This window comes from Mchenga conophoros, linkage group LG12, assembly GCF_057382185.1.
Source record: "Mchenga conophoros isolate Kocher_MC1m ecotype Shallow Benthic linkage group LG12, M_conophoros_male_GT1.1, whole genome shotgun sequence".
Classification (NCBI taxonomy): Eukaryota; Metazoa; Chordata; class Actinopteri; order Cichliformes; family Cichlidae; genus Mchenga; species Mchenga conophoros.
Window position 1 is genome coordinate 35642905 of NC_140537.1, and position 18520 is coordinate 35661424.

The 18520-nt window shown below is 40.2% G+C and overlaps 1 protein-coding gene across 1 annotated transcript in view; it reads right to left on the bottom strand.

Moving 5' to 3' along the window:
- Window positions 1–18520, bottom strand: part of antxr2a (ANTXR cell adhesion molecule 2a) — an 82581-nt gene that overhangs the window by 54247 nt on the left and 9814 nt on the right. Inside the window, exons 3-10 of the mRNA XM_085295524.1 lie at window positions 18442–18513; window positions 16296–16377; window positions 16108–16212; window positions 15791–15859; window positions 13113–13193; window positions 10094–10154; window positions 9758–9853; window positions 5593–5662 (exon numbers count right to left, since the gene is read on the bottom strand). Of these exons, the coding sequence (XP_085151650.1) occupies window positions 5593–5662; window positions 9758–9853; window positions 10094–10154; window positions 13113–13193; window positions 15791–15859; window positions 16108–16212; window positions 16296–16377; window positions 18442–18513 (636 nt within the window). The remainder of the gene's footprint in view (window positions 1–5592; window positions 5663–9757; window positions 9854–10093; window positions 10155–13112; window positions 13194–15790; window positions 15860–16107; window positions 16213–16295; window positions 16378–18441; window positions 18514–18520) is intronic.

The window sequence follows — 18520 nt, forward strand, 5'->3', positions numbered from 1 at the left end:
GTGCTCTGACACAGAGGCATAAGTCATAGATCCTCTTCTCTTTTACACACTTTTATTTCCATGAAGACGACCAAAAGAATATAGTAATTGCGTGGCCAAATCTATTAAAGTGTTGCTCTAATGATTAGTCACTCTGCTGCTCGCAGAATATGAATCTATGGCTTTTTCGTTAGTCAGTTGTAAAGTTCATTTTAAAAATGTTTAAATGCAATACTAGCAATTTGATTATGGAGAGGGGGGTTTAAAAGGTTTAAAAGAATTTAAAGAGGCAACCCAGTAACTGAATAATTGAAAACAGAGCAGGCTGTCATTTAACTTTTCCACAGTAAAAGCCAATGAGTGACACTGAGGAGAGAGCTGCAGCTGCTGGTGGGTTTGTAGTTATGTTTGAATAAATGGGAGCTGAAAGGGCAGACTGTCACAGGGCTGAGGGATCGCTCAAAAACAGACACCGCTTCCCAGGGACACCGGCTGAACGGCCGAAGGCTCCTTCCCGCCGCAGACCTCTGGCTCTGCATTGGAAAAAGTTTGTCCCCAGGCTCGCTATAATTCATCAGAAGGTAGGCCTTCTGTGACGCTAAGCTTTGGTGATGCGATGCAGCTGGAGCGGCTGACAATGGTGACGCTAATGGCTTTCAAACTTCCCTTAAAGATGTGAAAATTGAGGAGGGTGAATAATTTACAGCAGAGCATATGTGGGGCCTGTCACCCGGCATCCAGGAATCATCAGTCTGTATGTGTTTGTGTGGCAGAAGTTCTGAAGCTCAGTTGATGGGAGGGATCGCCTCACGAAGACACGAGACAACCGCTATTGCTCTAAAAGTTGGCTCCCCGTACAAAATTGGAATATTGACCGGCTTCTTATAACCAATAATCCAATTTGGTGATAATACCAACTGAGAGCACTTCTGATTGGTACTTTCAGCTCCACGTACATTCCCTCTCGTGGATGGATCTTATTAAGAGACAGGAAACAGGGTTCGCCGCTATTCTAGTCTAGAAAACGTGGCAAAAAGATCCCCAAAGTCATGTAGGAAAGGGATCTGTTTACCCATCGTTGAAGATCAAAGGTTGGACAGATTTACTGAGACAGTCAAAAAGGCTTTTAGAGAAATCTGCATTAGATTAAGGGAATATAAAATATTCTACCAATTTTACAGTTAATCAGAAACACCAAGAAAAAAAGTTAAAAGAAAGACCAAACTCCTGGACAAACCTGACCAATGGAGACGTAAAGCAGAGATGGGTGACATATGTGCACTCGCACCAGGTGACCTGCACCTACAACAGGTTTGAGTGAATTTGAACAGAGAGCATTGGCGCTGTTAAGTATAAAGTGCCCTGGGCTGCTCGATGAGGTTGGCCCAGGCACGGTCGGTCGGGTCCAGATCCAGATTCAGATCATGTTACAACCAATCAACAGACACGAAGCAGGCCTGTGCTGCAACATGAAGGGATATTCAGACAATAGGACATTTCAATCAAAACATCTTGATACCCTCCGGGGAGCACACGGGGTGACGGTGTTCTTTGCAGCAGCACGTCTTATTTATCCACCAGCATATCAGCGTCACTGCACCTGCTGTGTAAAGCAGCTGTCACCTCCCTCTTCAGGTATTTTTTTTGTTTCCACCATTACTGTGAGAACACTTCGTGAGGAGCACCAGTGGGGTGTGCGGGGTCTCCTAATGGGGATGCGCATGGAGGGCTGGAGGAGGGAGCATAGAGTGTCAGCAGATGCCAGAGTTTCAAGCCTGATGCCACAGCTGTCAGCACAGATGACGCCTCTGCCGTGAGTGCTCCCGCACAGCTCGATGACCGGGAACGCTCTGATTCCTGGACGCCAAAGCTAGATGTGGTGCCGTGTGCCCCGGGACCCCAGCGGGACAAGAAACCGCAGCTGAGGACCTCAACTCAGTCGACTGCTGTATCTGAAATATGTTCCCCAGCAACTTATATCTGTGAGGCAAAAACAAAAATTCAAGCAGTGCTCGCGAGGACAAGGCCCCATGTGTAACAAAACATGGCTGGAAAGGGGGAAAAGGATTGTGCGATGAAATGACAATTCTTCTCCGGCTGAGTAGAGCCGTGTTAAAGGAGCATCCTTTGCGGCGGCAGTGGTGATGGAGCAGAAGCAGACAGATGGAAGGAGAAGGAAGTTTCTGGGCTCTGGAGTTCCACGCAGGTGGTCCGGGGTGCAGGGATTGTCACTGCATGGTGAATTATTTAAATGGAGAGCACGGAAAAGGGAACGGCTGCATCTGTCGCACATCCTTTTAAAGCCCCTCCAGCAGATGTGTTTACTCACCACCCGTACCAGCTAACTACTTAATGGGTCATCATCGGCAGCCAAGAGTTAATTAAGCAGGCCTTTTGCAAATGGCGGGTACGTAACATCAGTGTCAGCTCAGGTCCTATCAGGTGCTGGAGACCTGTGATGTAGGGCGTCCGCTTCATCTTTTTACAGGCTGAACCAAAACATTGTGTTTGGCTGCCCTGAGCTCGACTCAGGAGAAAGAACCTGGACAAAGTCCAGCAGACGCTTTGAAATGCTGAGAAATCCTCAAGGCTTCTCAAAACTCTATAAAAATATAAAATATATGCATGACTTCACAACTTTATCTGTGCAGTAAAAAATTACAGACGTGTCAAATGACCTTTCTAAAATTCTTAAGAAACCTTTTCAACTTCAGGCTCCTTCCTCTGTTCAGTTATTGCAGTGCTAAAATATTCAGACAATAAATAACCAGCTCTAATTATGATCTAATATCATTTTATTTTATGCAAAATGGCCAAAATGATCTGTCAAATTTCCAAAATATAAGAATTTATGTTTTCTTTTATATTAAAATCACTGAATTCTTCCCGGTTGAAGAGATTTAAAGGTACCTAACCATATAACCTGGGATCTGGGATTTTTGTGGCATTCAACTGAGAAAACAAGGATGAATCTATTAAATCCATCAAATAATGACTTGATCGATTTATCCACAATCAAAACAACTGATAGTTATATAGTGATGTAAATGATCTTTTTTCTCCCTTATAAAAACATGAAAAGATCTTTTTAGACTTTATAGATTGAAAATAAAACAGAAAAATAACCAATTCCATGTACAAGCAGTACAACAAACACTGAGGGTTGTTTAAATGCATGCTTCTGTACTGACAGGTCTGCAACCAAAAAACTTCATAGGATATTTTGACTGTCTTATAGATTTTTACTCGCTGAAACCAGGAAAAATATTTTTAAAATTCCATCCTGTAGGGTCTACCTTACAATATAAAGCGCCTTGAGGCGAATGTTGTCGTGATTTGCCGCTATTTAAATAAAATTGAACTGAATCTCGATAGGTTTCCTTGCAAAACTCATGCTTTTAGTGTAATTAAGTGCATAGTTTCCCTTAAACTGAAATCTGGTATCTATACTTGAGTCAAAGTATAGATACCGGGGGGGGGCAGCAGGTCCTATCAGGCTTACTTTGCTCATAGTGGAAAGTAAGGAATCTCAGAAAAATTATGCATGGTTACTTGTAATAAAAATTGATTTTTTTCACCGCTGTTGTAGTTTATTTAATGTAAACTCCTCCTGTTTTGCAAAAACTGTACGTGATGGATGGAAATGGAGATCATTTTTGGATTCAGCACCCTAAAATTCATAAAATTGACCAAAAATATGTCATGCAACTGAAAATAATTTTTTTTCAGACCTGTGTTATTAATGCATTGATGTATGTTTTTGCATTTAAATGCTGTTTCTTAGAGTCTGTATGTGTATGCTTCCATCTCTTCTCTGTAGTTTAGGCCACTGTTTTTATAAAATATAAAAAAATGAAAATATCATGTTTTCATGAACACTTTAGATTTTTGACATGAGCGGATTAACTGAGGTGAGGTTCAAGTTGAATTGGTGTAGTTACGGCATCGCCGCCGTCATACTGTATTATACACAATCTCATTTAGAGCTGGAAGACCTTCAGGAGCCAGCGGCACTCATAATCATACATTTTTGATTGGATTGCAGTCAGCAAGGACATTAAAATCTGTTGTTCCATCTATAATGCCTTAGCGATCATCTGCTATGGTTTGGGATTATAAGAGATGCCGTTAAAATCAAACAACAGCAACGCGGGCTGGAATGAACGCGTATTTGCACTGTTTTCACTCGAGTGTTTGCGGCTTGTATGTATGGGGTGTTTGTCTCTTCTACACTGTTTACTGCGTCTTTACGCGTTTTAACATACAGCTAATTTACAGACTTAGGAGTTGATTGTTTGCACAAAAGACTTTTGAAAAACTGAGTGGAAAAAAATAGAAAATGTGCACGAGAGAAACCAAGACTTTAATCTTTCAGTAAAACTTTAGAGACGTGTGATTTAAATAAAAACAAGAAGAAAACAAACAAACACAGAGACCTGAGCTGCACAAAAGAAGCTTAAATTCTCCAGAAAAGGGAAGTTTGCTTTTTTTGGGGGAAGATTCTTGATGTGGGTAAAAGGGGAAGTAACTGCTACAAAGGACGTGACCTTATATATGATTCACCGACTGAGTTAAGCTTCCCGAATTCAACATAAAGCTGAAAAACAAACACTGAGATCTGGCATTTATCCTACACAACATTCCTTTCTTTCCTTTGCTGTAACAATTTATAGGGCAGCATATTGAATCTATTTAGATTGTCCCTATTTGTAGACGCCAGCGCGATCCTGTCATTGAGACTTTACACGTCTCTTCTTGTCATCGTGCCAAGATGAAAACATAAATGTATCTATAGAAACACAAACGAGCTGCATATATCATGTCATATGTTTCTGAGAACATGCTTCCTGAAGACACTGCTGCATTTCCACGCACAGTGAATATTTACAGCCAAGAAAGTTCACTTTTGTTCATGCTCACCAAGTGTTATGGCAAAAAAAAAGAATATACTGAAATATATATATTTACCTTGAATAATTTTAAATGTCTTGATTAAATTAAAGGTGTGCCCGGAAGCATAACCTCTAGCTGACCTCGCCTTTGCATCATATCTGGAGGTCTGTTGTGTTGGAGCTCTGCATGATATACACATGAACCTCTGCCTCATCAGGTGTTGAGCAACCAAACTTATCACACAAGTACATCTTAGGTCAGTGAGGGGTTTCATCTCTGATGATGTCATCATGTTACCTAGGCAACTACTTAAAATGTAAAAAGTAAGGAAGAGATGTAAGAAAAAACCCTTCAACCTTTCTGAAGTGAGTGAGCCAAAAGTTAAAACGCTGTTTCGATAAAGAAAGTGTGTAATAAAAACATCAAAGCCACAGCTGTGGACAACACTGCACACATGACTGACACATATGTCACCTGTCATGGTAGGTGATGAATCTGATTTTCAATTCACGATTACAATAAAATAATTACACTCAGTAAAATTGATCTTTCTTCTTCATGACTCGAACAAAAAGATTTAAATAGAACAGTTACAACACTATGATGCATTATACTATATCACATAAAGCTTTCTCTGATATTTTAGCATCACTGTTAGCAGAGATTCCACTGTTTGTGACGGCTTCTCCATATACGACAATAAAACAACGTCCTACTTACTGTCCGACTTCATAGAGCTTCGGGGCGGGACACAGCAGATAGTCATTACGCACCGTGCTCGGCTTCTCAGCTGGAAGAAATAAAAAAAAAGTTTTATTATTAACTTTGCAGATTGTTTAATGAGGTAAGTACGGATTACGCATTGTAACACAGTATCTGTTTATGTATCTGTGCTTGTTCTGCCTACACAGTCAAACATGAAGGAAACCCTCGATCACCACGGTGTAACACAAAGCCAGTTAAACTAAACTGTCCCGTTAGAAAGTGTAAACCATCACGAATCCATTTCACCTGCTCTGGTGTGATTTAAAACACAACAGGTCCACTGGAGGACCAAAAGCAAGACAACATTTTTGATGGTGGTGGACACAGACCATTGCTCTCTCCTCACCTTCCTTACCGATTGTTCTCTAGTTCTGGTCTACTGGTGACACAAGACGGTAACTGCGTCCAGTACAGGTTGGGTTTGCGGTCTCGCCCAGTATAGTCTCAACAGTGTGCAGCAGAGCAGTAGTTACGTAAGGAGAGCTGGAGAGGGGCAGCATCAATCCAACAGTAAGACAGGTATCTGCTGCTTTGTGAGAGGAGGAACAAAAGCAGCGCTGCCAGAGCCCCACAGGATGACCTCCGCTCATGGTGAACCTGCCAGTTCTGGGGTTCTCAGGCAACCAACAGCCTTCTGTGAGCCTCTGCGTTATCCTCCTAAGACCCGAACTCTTCCACAGCATGCATTTTTAATTTCTCTTTGATATTTGGGCTGATTGGGGCCCGATGAATGTAAAAACAAAGAATTACCAGATTTTTTTTACCTTATTTTTGTTTTTAAGAAAAATCAGAGCCACATATGAGGATATTCGTTTAAAATTTCGATAGAACAGTAGCAGTATAATGTCCTCGTAAGTGGATATCAGGCCCTTGTAGAGCAAAATTGAGTATTTTGGTCTAAATAACCCAAAATGTGATGTCCACATATGTGGACGCCAGGTCCTAGGAGGTTAAATAGACCTGTATCTTTCCCATTTGAATAAAAATCAGTGATATTGTCACATTTTAACTGACTTGTGTTAATGAACATTTCTTCTACGCTCAGGATGTTTTATCCTATGAGATTTTGGAACTGGGACTCGATTGGGCACAAAATAAAATAAATGATTGGATTATAATCTGAGAGCGTTCATCAGCACAGGTTGACAAAAACCTGAAGCGTCTCCAGTCACAGAGGTCACTCTGATGATTGAAACTTGTTCCTCCTTTTCTACAGAGGGATCCAACTGGTTTGAGTGAAGCATCTGCTTCACATATGTGCTGTGTTCCATAGCTGCCATGATGCTTGTCCATAATTATAAGGTGCCCCACTGTTAAAAAGGTCTGGACTGAACACATGCAAAAGCCAGTAAGGGAATAAATAGCCCCAAGTGGGCGAATGTGAGACAGCCTAAACTGAGAAAGGACTAACAGGAAGACATCTGCTAATGGCCGCTTCCTAAATCAGATGAATTTATTTTTTAAAGGGAAAAAATATGTTCCAAGTATTTTAGTCAAGTTGAAATGTTGAAAATCAAAAATAACTTGACAAGGATGGAAGTGTTGTCATTGGCAGTCACCGATCCCACAGATCCCACGGCCAAATGAGAGCTTTAAAAGATTGGCTCTAGGTGCCAAATCCCGTTTGCTTCCTAAAAAAAGGATTTCTTATCAGAACAGACTGCAAGCACAAAATAAGGAGCGCGGTGACCTACTGTACATCCCCCCCTTCCTTCTGTTGAATTCAGATCATTGAGATGAGTGAGATAACAGACATGTCCGGGCCGGGTTTGTTTTGCCATTTCCGACCTCTCAGCGAGATGAAGATTTTCCAACACATACTGTATTCCATGTCTGTGTCGCTCACGTTACGTCCTTAAAAGACAATAAATCCTCATAGGTTTTCCACTATAAATGAACACACATAAGATCCATTCATAGCAGTGGAGAAAGAGGGTGGAGTGTCTGTTACTGCGAGTGTGGCTCTGGGGAAACCTTTAATCAGAGTGCAGACAGCTATTTCAGGATGCAGCGTACAAAAACGTTAACCACAATTTGCTGAGATCAGTGCAGATGGAACACTTACTGTTTGCTTTTAGGGCATTGCTGAGATTTTGGGTTAGTCTGCAATTATTATTGCAAGTTTTGGGTTATTTTCCAAATTTTGGGAGGAAAAATGTCCACAGTGCATATTCTAAGGTTTGGTGGTTGCTTTGTTCTTTCCCATGTGCGCCTTTTGTCCCATCTGCCTCTGCTCTCTTCTCTTTCCCCTCTAACAACAGATGGAAGCCCGTCTCTAAACCCAGTTCTGCTGGAGGTTTCTTCCTGTTAAAAGGGAGTTTCTCTTTCCCACTGTCGCCAAGTGCTTGTCCATAAGGGTTCATATTATTGTTGGAGTTTTTCCCCATCACGTACTGGTTTTTACTCTGCAATATAAAGTCCTGTTATTGTTACTGTTATCTGATTACTTTTTCAAGTAATGAGTAATAAGGGATTACTATTGCAAAAAAAGTAATTAGATTACTGTTACTTTCCTGTAAGCACGCTACGTTACTGCGTTACTAAACTGTGATTTTGTTTGTAGCGACATTCGTGGTAACGGATGTGTGTAGCTCAACAATGGATAATATGTAGTGTGGGAGAGAGAACGAACATGCCGCATTTAAAGCGTGGAAGTAATCACATTACTTTGAGTTTTGATTCCGTAAAAAGTGACAAAGACATTAGCGTCCGCTGTACACTCTGTGTGGGAAGAAAACTTCTTTTTACAGCGAAAAAACCCCTAAACTAAACATCGAGCACGCTGCCACGGGAATGTGAACTTCACAGAAAAACCCCCGGATCCCCCCACTGACATGACCGCTATGGCGCCGGGCAAACCTCCACTCACCCCACTCCTGATAAACAGGTGACAATAGATTTCAGAGCGACAGGACTTTGATTTTATTTATTTTCTGCTGTTTTACTTGCAACTATTTGAAAGAGTTTAAACACAAAAAAATATTTTACTTTATATGCTGGAATATGCAGAAAATAGGGTTAAATGTTAAAGAATGTCTTCAGGTCAAAGACTGTTGCATATAATTTAATTTTTGCTTAATGCAATGTGCATAAAATTAAAAGATTTAAACTAAAAAAAACAATTTTTAAAAAGAGGCTTTTTCATGTGATTACAGTTTTATGATGTGAAAAAATAGAACTGGGCTGAAAAGTCTATTGCTTTATGACACACTCAGGTTGTGTATCATGTTTTCAAAAAGTAACTAAGTAACTAATTACTTTGAAAACAAGTAATCAGTGAAGTAATGGGATTACTTTTTTAGAGAAGTAATCAGTAATTAGTTACTAATTACTTTTTTCAAGCAATTTGACCAACACTGTTTGTCAGCATATAAATAAAGACGACATTTCAGGAGACGTGACGTGAAAACATGGTCCTGCCGTGTGAGCAACGGGAAGATTCAACTCAATTTAATTTGGAACCCTTTAGTCAGAAGATTGGGAAACATATTTACTGGAAGGAGCAAAGAAATACGGGTCATGCAAAGAAAATATTTCTGTACAAAAAAGACTGGATGGACAGATTGTGGTAGACAGCCACATGATATTGTCTTCATAAAAAATTCCTTTGCGGGCATGCCGACTTCCTCTTTATGATTTTCGACTTCCCTGGTAGTTTTTTTAAAGCCATGAGCGAAATTTAAACTTACGACACTGTAAAAATACAAATCTGAGCAAATATTTGCAAAAGTTTTAGATGTGAATGTGTTGCGTGAATAACAGGACTGGGCCAATGATCATTTGACAGCTTAGCTGCAACGATTGCTCGGTTGTGCAGGATGTAATGACCTCGTCAGGACATTCTGGTCACTGGTAATCATGATTATATTGGACAATGTGGCTTCAGCAGTTCATTAACGGGGAGTTACTGTCCTATGATTGGTACCCGTGTTGTATATTTAAGAGTCATTTCAAATTATTAATCAATAACTGTGCAGAGTTGAATCCTGCATGCTCACCATCAGTTTACAGCACAGACCAGTCCACTTAAGTCCACCCGAAGGAACACAGAGAGTTATGACATTAAACGACTACATGGTGTATGTATATAAAGCTTTTACTCTGGGTTTTCTCCACTTACTGAAGGTTTGCTGGCCAACTATGAAGCTGCAGACGACGCCCTCATTGCTGCGTCCGAGGGCAAAGCCGTTCCCTCTGAGGACGATATCAAAGGACTCTGTGGAATGTAAACAAACAGCAGACAAGCTCGGAGGAGGAATTTTAAAAGTCTTCGCCTTTCTTCTGATGGCCTCTCATATGACTTTGCACTACCAACATTAAAGTTTTACTTGTCTGTGAGCAGGCTCGACACAATTGGAAGGATGTCATTGTTTCATTCAGCACATGTAAAAACAAAAAGATTCCTGTGGAGGATAAATCGACTTGAGTTCCAAAAACTTGATCGGGATTTACTTACGATTCACACAGACACTGGAGGGCTCCACGCTCAGGATCTCTGTGCACGATCTCTTTAATATCTTGAGGATAAGAGGGGAAGGGGACATGAAATGCAAACATTACTGCTTGAGGGCTGAGAATAAATACATCAAGTCCTGGCCGTTATCGACTCTGTCAAGTTTAGAAAACAGATTAGAGTGCAACACCTGAGAAATGTCTTGCTCCTCTGGACCTGCAGGCTAAAGGAGAGCGCTGAATATCAGCGGTGAGGAGAACAGGAGGTAGAACAGCAGCTGTGTCAGCTTTTATGGGAAAATTATGCAAGACTATTACTGTTCCTCACTTCGATTAAAAACCTCGGGGATCCTGCATTACCATATAAAGAGCCTGTGTGAGCCCACTGTCATGGAGCCGCACTATCGGCTATGATTCAATAAATCAACAAAGGACAAACTATGCAAATCCCAGTACACAGTCAGTAAAAAGAAGCATATTAACTGCAATATAGGACACTTGAACCTTTCATTTGATGTTGGGTTAAACTTCAATCTGAGAAGAGGAAGACGGAAGTGTTTACAGCAGCCTTATTAAATATGACGGTTTGATATGGAATTGTTAAAAGGGGAGAGGGTTGTAGATGACAGCTGGGAGGGAAAAGGATCTGCTGCTGTTCCTCTGTGCCACTATTTTCCCGGTCTAATTACTTCGTTGGCAGTGCGATAGAGAAAAAAAAAAAGGGGGAAATAAAAAAAAAAACAACTGACTGTTTGCCTCCCTAAGCTTAAAATAATGGGAGGACCTCAGGAATTACACTGTTTTTCCATCTAGTGAAATTTTCCACTTGAAGAAATTCCATCTCACACATACAGAAAAAATTCACTCTTAAAGAAAATTTGGTAAATTGTTTGGGTTACAGGATCCACAAACTACATCCTCGGTGTTTTGAAGATATTAAAATATAAGCTTTGAATGCTGAGATTAGAGGCCTCCATTTGCTTCAACTCAAACAGCAGCTATTCATTTCTCTGGGATCTAGTGACAAACATTATTTACGGGCTGCAGAGGGAAAAGGAGGCAGACGTCCAAATACCCAAAGTCATCCAAATATCTCAGCCAGTGTTGTAACTGGCAGGGGTTTCTGCAAGGATGAGGCTAGTCTAATCACTTTCTGGAAATAATTAAGTGGAAAGGTTCATATGGCAATGAACTCTTTGTCATATGCATTATTTTGCAGTAAAGTGCCACAAGATAACAACTAATGGTGCAGAGTTTAACAGTCCAGTAGCAAAGGAAGTTACTGATAGCAGTTGAATTTGGGGCTTTCCCAAAAGGCCTGCAGCTCAGACAACAAAGGGCCAGTGCAGAAGAAATAAACGAGGGTGCAGAAACCCAACTTTGCTGAGCTTTTTCCTGCGAGTTTTGTCATGCTGGTCACAGAGGCGGGGTGGATCCTGCAGCAAAAGGCTGCACAGATGATCTCAAATCCTCAAAATCCAACAGTGAAGCATGAAGGCCAACTAGTCAGGAATCCAGTATTAGTAATCAGAGAGGAATGCTCCTCGTTTCATTTGGATGCTGGAAGCGTCACTGCACTCAGCTCCTCTTCTGAGGGGACGAGCTTTTTTGTTGTTGTCCTGGACTTTCTCGGACAGGCTTTCAGACGCTTTGGATAACGGTTGGAGTGTCTCGAGACCACAAAAAACACGCACATGTGCCTTTAGTGGCAAGAGTGCCCTGTGAACAAAGCTCTCTTTCTGATAGAATAAACAGACTGAAGCATTTTCTTCAAAATATCAGTAATCATGTTCACCATTCACCCCAAAGTCTTTTATCTTCTGATCTTAACTGTTACAAACTGGGTGTCTGTACTTCTGACAGTTGACAGTATTCTTGGACTTACACATGAGAACATTTTCATCTTTGTGGTTACTCACACACACACAATAGTTCAACAACAATTACAGCTGCTTTCAATGAATCGTGGCTGCACATGCACGAGCGAGACTCTGCTAACAGCAGCTGCAGTGCTTAAATTAAAAGCTTTACATGTTTCTGTGTCTAAATAAACTATAAAATTAACACATTTATAAAGAACTGGCATGAAGTATCTCCGTATTACCTGTTTATTTTTGCATTCACAAGACAAAGGTAGAAAGCAGCACTTTCCTGTACATCACAGTCGTTTTAAAAGTAGAGCCATCAATCATAGCTCGTGGTTCTTTGCATCACACAGAAACAAGTCGCACCCTTTGGCTTTGTGTGCTTCCAGCTGCATGTCTGACAGCAACATTTAGCTCTGCTCTTTTTCAGCTCATGTAAGTCCAGCTCGGGTCAGAGTGCTCTGCAGGACTCTGGGCTCAGACTCATGTGAAAATGTTGCCATACAAACCCCCACCTTGGCTGACAGCATTCAGGCTAAAAGCTGCAGCACATGGAAAGTATAACTAACTGGCTGGCAGAGGATGAGGCGGCTGTTTGTGAACGTTATTTAAACACTGTTTAAGGGACTCTCGCTCTCTGAGGGCGACTCGCTGATTTCTGTGTCGCACTGGTGGCTTACACCAGCTTTTATTTTGAAAAATCATCTAAAAAATGAGAATTAGCTCTACTGAAGCCCTGCTGCTGCACTCGCGCCTTGTGACACAATAAAAAACACAGCGTGAAGCGGATGCTATATGGACAGTGACTACTTGTTCCCATCACAGCGTGTAATTTGCGACAGAGTGACTAAGACATTTCCGTCTTTGTGTGCAAAAAGAGGACACAACGACCAGTTATTTCCACAGACATTTTCCAAACAGCTTAGCAGGAAGTCCACTGAGGTTTTGCTCTAATTTGTGAGAAATGCCAATGAAGCCAAAGGAAACAACTTTACTCAATTGCTGAATTGACAAACAGCGTGCACTATGTTAGCAGCTGAGCTGTGCCTGCATACGGAGAAGAGAGGTTCAGCTGAAACCCACAGCTTGTTAGTCTACAGCACGAACGACAAAGCTACCTCACGAAGACACAAAAAAAGAGACGTCAGGCAAACTTACAGAGTTGATAATGCCTTTGAGAGCGTGGAAGCCATCTTTGACAGGAAACACATGGTCTTTGGTGTCCGCAATTTCAGCAAGCTGTTGGTATCACGAAAGAATGGAGTAAACAGGGAGCAGTGCTGATTTAACACGGCTTTCTTCTTTTTCTCTTTATGACTGAGCTCTGTCTTTCCCTTCATATTATGGGCAGGAGGAGACAAACAGATGGCATGACTGTGGCAAACACTTTGCTCAACTATAAAAAAAAAAATTGCAGCACAAATTGGGAGCAACATTGCCATTGTTTTTGACTTAAGTTCTCATCAAAGGATCGGTTACCAATGGTTACAAGGGACAGGCCACCATGTTGGAAGAGTGACAGTAAAAATGCAGACAGCACTGAGCATCGGTGACATTAGAGGGAAGAAATTCTTGACGTCACTTTACGATATGAGCACAAACTCATCATTTGCTACGGAGACAAATAATAAATACAATAAAAATAGTGTGAACGGTGTGAGGAGCCAATAACCGATTTCACAGCCAACAGAAATGGTGCTTTTACTCCACAGTTTCTAATGACAACAAAAGCTCACAGTAAGCCTTAATAGTTACACTCCTGTGGTCTCTGTACTGCTTAATATAATATCCGGCGACACGCTAAATCAACCTTTAAGAATTTGCTATTCTGGCTTAATAGTATAAACACACTTTAACTATTCCTGTATGATCACACATTCATTTACTGTGTATTAGTTTAGTTTCTGGTCATATCGCTAGTATCAAGTATTTGTAATGTAATTAACCTCAATTTAATGTTATTTTAAAGTTCAGAGTGGTTTAAATTTCCACGCATTCTTTAATGTTGTGAAAAACAAACACACGATGAGCCAAAAATATTAGCGTGCACCCTCTTTATGCACCCTCTCATTCCATTTCAAAAGGAAGCTTGTCCAAAAATAAAAAGTATGAAAAGTAATAACTGATCATGCGATCTAAAAAAAAGAGTAAATGTTTAAATATCATGTCCTAGAAAGTCATGTACAGTATTCCAACTTATTTTGGGAAAATAATGACCGACCACTGGGAATGAAACTAATATTACCCTGTAAGACCCAAAGCAACAAAAAACAGGCAGAAAATTCAGATTTTTTGGAAATGAGATTATAACAAAATCCAAATTTTTTTTTGCTATATCATGCTCTGTATGATATATTTTTATTATATGTTTTTTGTATTACATTTGATATTTTGGGCGTTTTTGGCAACTTTTTGTTGTCAATGTTAATTTTAAAAAAACAAACAAAACAAAAAAAGAGTTTTGTCCATAACATTTTAAGATAATGGAAAGTATTGATCATTTTGATGAGATACAGGTCTCAGAAACTCATCTATCAAATATGCTACAAATGGCACTGTAGGGTTAAGATCAACACCTGAAAAGCGAGAGTGATTTAAGGTGAGAGAACTGGTCACACGTACGGGTGCAAGAAAAAAGCTTTGGATTAGACGGATTTCTGCACAGATTATTCATGAATTGTTTGGGGGTTTGTTTGTTTTTTTAATCTAATTCACAATAACATGCTGCAGGCTGGAAAAAAAGGTGAACCTTTATGCTTACAAGTTCTCCACAAGCTGCTTGGACTGAGGTGTTCCTAATAATCACAGGCATACAAAGTCTGGTTACTTTTCTTGAGAATAGCTGGGTGGCATAAACTAAGCTTTGATTACAGCAGCTTTCACAAAAGCACCACAGAGACGCGAGAAGCTGGAAAAGTCTACAGAGGAATTTCTAATGAAGCGAGTGTTTATTAATACAAACATAAAGTGTCTACAAATGGAAGAAATCCAGCGACACTGCAGCTGTTAGCAGTGGCGATCCTGAACAAACCAAACACTATAAGCTCAGTCATGAACCGAGGGGTTGTGTCTGCAGTAACTGACACAGACCAAAGGAAGCTTTGCAAATAAATACTGCAGCATCTCAAGTTTCAACAAATGAGACTAAAGCTGGGCTTTCCTGTACAGTGGAGGACTAAAGGAAGTGCGCTCTGCATGACAGAGGCAGCATCATGGTTTGGTTTTGCTTTGCTGCGTCCTCCTGCTCCTTGAAATCGATGTGTAAACACTGAATTTGCAATTTGATCGAGCTGACAGGGATGAAGACATCCCAGAAATATGGCTCCAGGTCCAAAGCTCCTCCACATCATCAAGTAGTTATATGAAGCATTCAGAAAGGCAGAGAAAGCACAACTATTTACATGTTAGAAGTATTTTCAGCTGGTGTTTGTCTATAATAACAGAAGAAGAATCAACAACATTTTAAGAGTAATCGATGCAGAAATCCTGGAAATTCCAAAGACTTCATATGTTCCCTCAACTGTACATCCGGTGTTCCCGGCATGAACTCAAGCTTTAGGTCACGAAGACTCTGTTCTCTGCTTTAATGTAAATTATTATTATTTTTTCCGACCACCTTCAAGCCTTTAAAAGGTGAAAGTTTGACAGCGAGAACATGTTTGGGTGTCCTACTACTTCACTTGGTTTTTCCGCACAGGTAAAAGCACTGATGATGTTTACCTTTTCCTGACACTCTTCCAACACGCCAATGTGTCTTACACCAGAACCGGAATCACTGAGCACACATTCAGCGACAGACTCGTCTTATGTTTAGATTAAGACTAAAGCCCTCTTACCTGCTGCTCATCAAAGTCTTTGATACCCACACAGTAAACACGAGCGCCATATTTCCTCGCTTCGTCAGCCTGCAGTTCAAATAAATGCGTGGATGATGTGCAACAGGTTGAAATTTAAAAAAAGAAAAAACATCATGAAACAGAGTGCAAATAAACAGATGAACTGATACTTCTGCAAATGAATAAGTTAAAAAAAAGGTTTTTATTTTCTGAATGAGGAAAAATGCAGAGTTTAATTTTAAACTACGCTGAGGTAAGAAAGCAAGGGAAGGGGGGAGATAAGCTACATTTAGAGCTGTGGTCAGAATGAAAATCACCTGCTTTACAGTCAGTTCGTGAACATAAACTGCAAGCTTCCCGTCTGTCAGAGCCAGGATGATGCTGGAGGACTTGAGCGACTGTTGCTTTATCTGCTCGTTGGCCTGCAAGACCAGATTGGTGACGAGCATTTTATCAGATTTGTGTTTTACGATTACTTTACAAAGTAAAAGGAGAGAAAACGAACCTGTTCGATTCCCTTGTGCATATACGTTTCACCTGCTGGAGTCACATCTTTCAGAAGCCGCAGACCTTCTTCAATCTCGTGTCTAAAAATGTTGACGATATAAAGAAACGCTTAGCGGCTCACGCCACGTGTTGACACCGAATCACATTTCAGCGTGTTCTCTGGCAGCACTGATGTGTAAAATGTCTTTACAGCAGCTACATGATGACACTCACTATTCTGACCAACATCGGCTTTGTTGACTGCAATATCATCATTACAGTTACGCTACTGTTCTTGTTCTTCGCATCAGTTTTGCTGTTTGGCTTAATGTTCAAAGATAACAAAGACATTTCCAACATCTTTAAAAACCACTTATTTTATTCTTCATAACAACAACTCTCAGCATCAGCCATGTTCCAAAATGTTTCCGGTGCAGATGCCAGTGTCTTTTCACGTCATCTGTGCATCCCCTGTTTTCTTAATCTGATATTAATAAGTATTAAAAAGTTTCACTTTCCAGAAATAAGACACATCACACTTTTGTCTAAAGTGTTATTTATGTCATTTTTTAAAAATAGTGCTAAATTTAGATATGGTTTTGATGACAGTGCAGATAAAAATACGACAGTAAACCACTTGCCAAATTATTTATACCCTAAAGTGGTAAAAACCAAAAAATAAAAGACACTTAAAAATGCTTTTATTATTATTTGTCAAAGTATTTAATATTTATTTAAAGAATTGGAATTCAGATCAAGTAAATAAACATTTTCCTTTTCTTGGGTGAGAATGTTAAATCAGTAGTTATCATGCAGATCATTGATCCTCACATTTAAGCTTTTTAGGATGATGAAAATGTGAAAATACTCAATTCCAACATTAATATATAAAACCCTTCTGCAATTTTAATTAAAAAAGAAGCAGTTATGCATGAAGTTACAGTTACCACTTCATGCATAATGCACCTTATATATGTATTTACATGTGCATATACATATATACATATATATTAGGGGTGCAACGATACACAAAATTCACGGTTCGGTTCGATACTTTGGTGACACGGTTCGATATTTTTTCGATACAAAAAAATGTTCATGCCTTTTTAAATTTGTCATTTATTAAAATTATAAATATAGATTTTAACTCAAATGTACAGTTTTTAAATTTAATGTTGCTGAAACAACAAAGTAATAAAATAATAAATCTGATCGAGAAATCCCTCATCTTTGGAAAAGAGAGTTTATTACAGAGAAATGTCTCTTTCCAAAATAAAAGCTATACTATAGCTTCTTCTGGGCTATATTCTCAGCAGCATATTAAACATATCAGGTCCCCATAAGGAGAATCAGGTGCTAACAGCTGTCTAAATGACTCGGGTAAAGTTTGTAGCATGCTGCTTGTTGTTTTTGTCTGCTTCCACTTGTCTTTGCACTAGGATGATGTCGGAGTAAATGTGCAGTCCTATTCGTTGTGTTCCCACTAGTGCTGTCAGCGTTAATCTCGTTGAAATGACGTTAACGCCACAACACGGCAAATCTCCGTTAACGAGCTACCGCGGATCGCCCCGTGTATGGGGCTGGACGGCGTCAACACGTTAACGAGCTAACTGAGCTAACTGCGCTAACGCACTAGTTCCCACCCATGTAATTGAGCATTGCGTGGCACATCCGACATACTGTTTTACTTTAGTCCATGACGCGCTTACCTTCAGGGTCATACCTCACATGAAGACCAAAATAGTTCCAAAGGCCAGATCTGAATGAGGGTGGGGGAGGTTCAATTTGCCATGTTGCAATGAGCTTAGCTTCTGTCTTGCTAGCTTGTGCTGCTCTCAGTGGATCTGCGCTCGACAGTGCAGCCTAGGCAGAGTAGTCGAACGCAGATTCACTGAGCTCTCAACACAGACAGCATCATCATCAGAAGAAAAGTTGATAAAATAAATTAAACATTTTGTATTGTTCGCTACATATGCGTACCGAACCGAAAGCACTGTATCGAACGGTTCAATATCGATACGAGTATCGTTGCACCCCTAACATATATATATATATGTGTGTGTGTGTGTGTGTGTGTGTGTGTGTGTGTGTGTGTATTTAGTGAGTACAGTGTATGTGTATTTGCATATACATGTCTGTGTGCCATTTAGGGTTCACTCTGGTACCTTTCTCCAGTCAGAGGCAGCAGGACTTTGGCTTGGGCAGAGAAAACGATGAATGAGACTCTCATTCTCGGACTGAAAA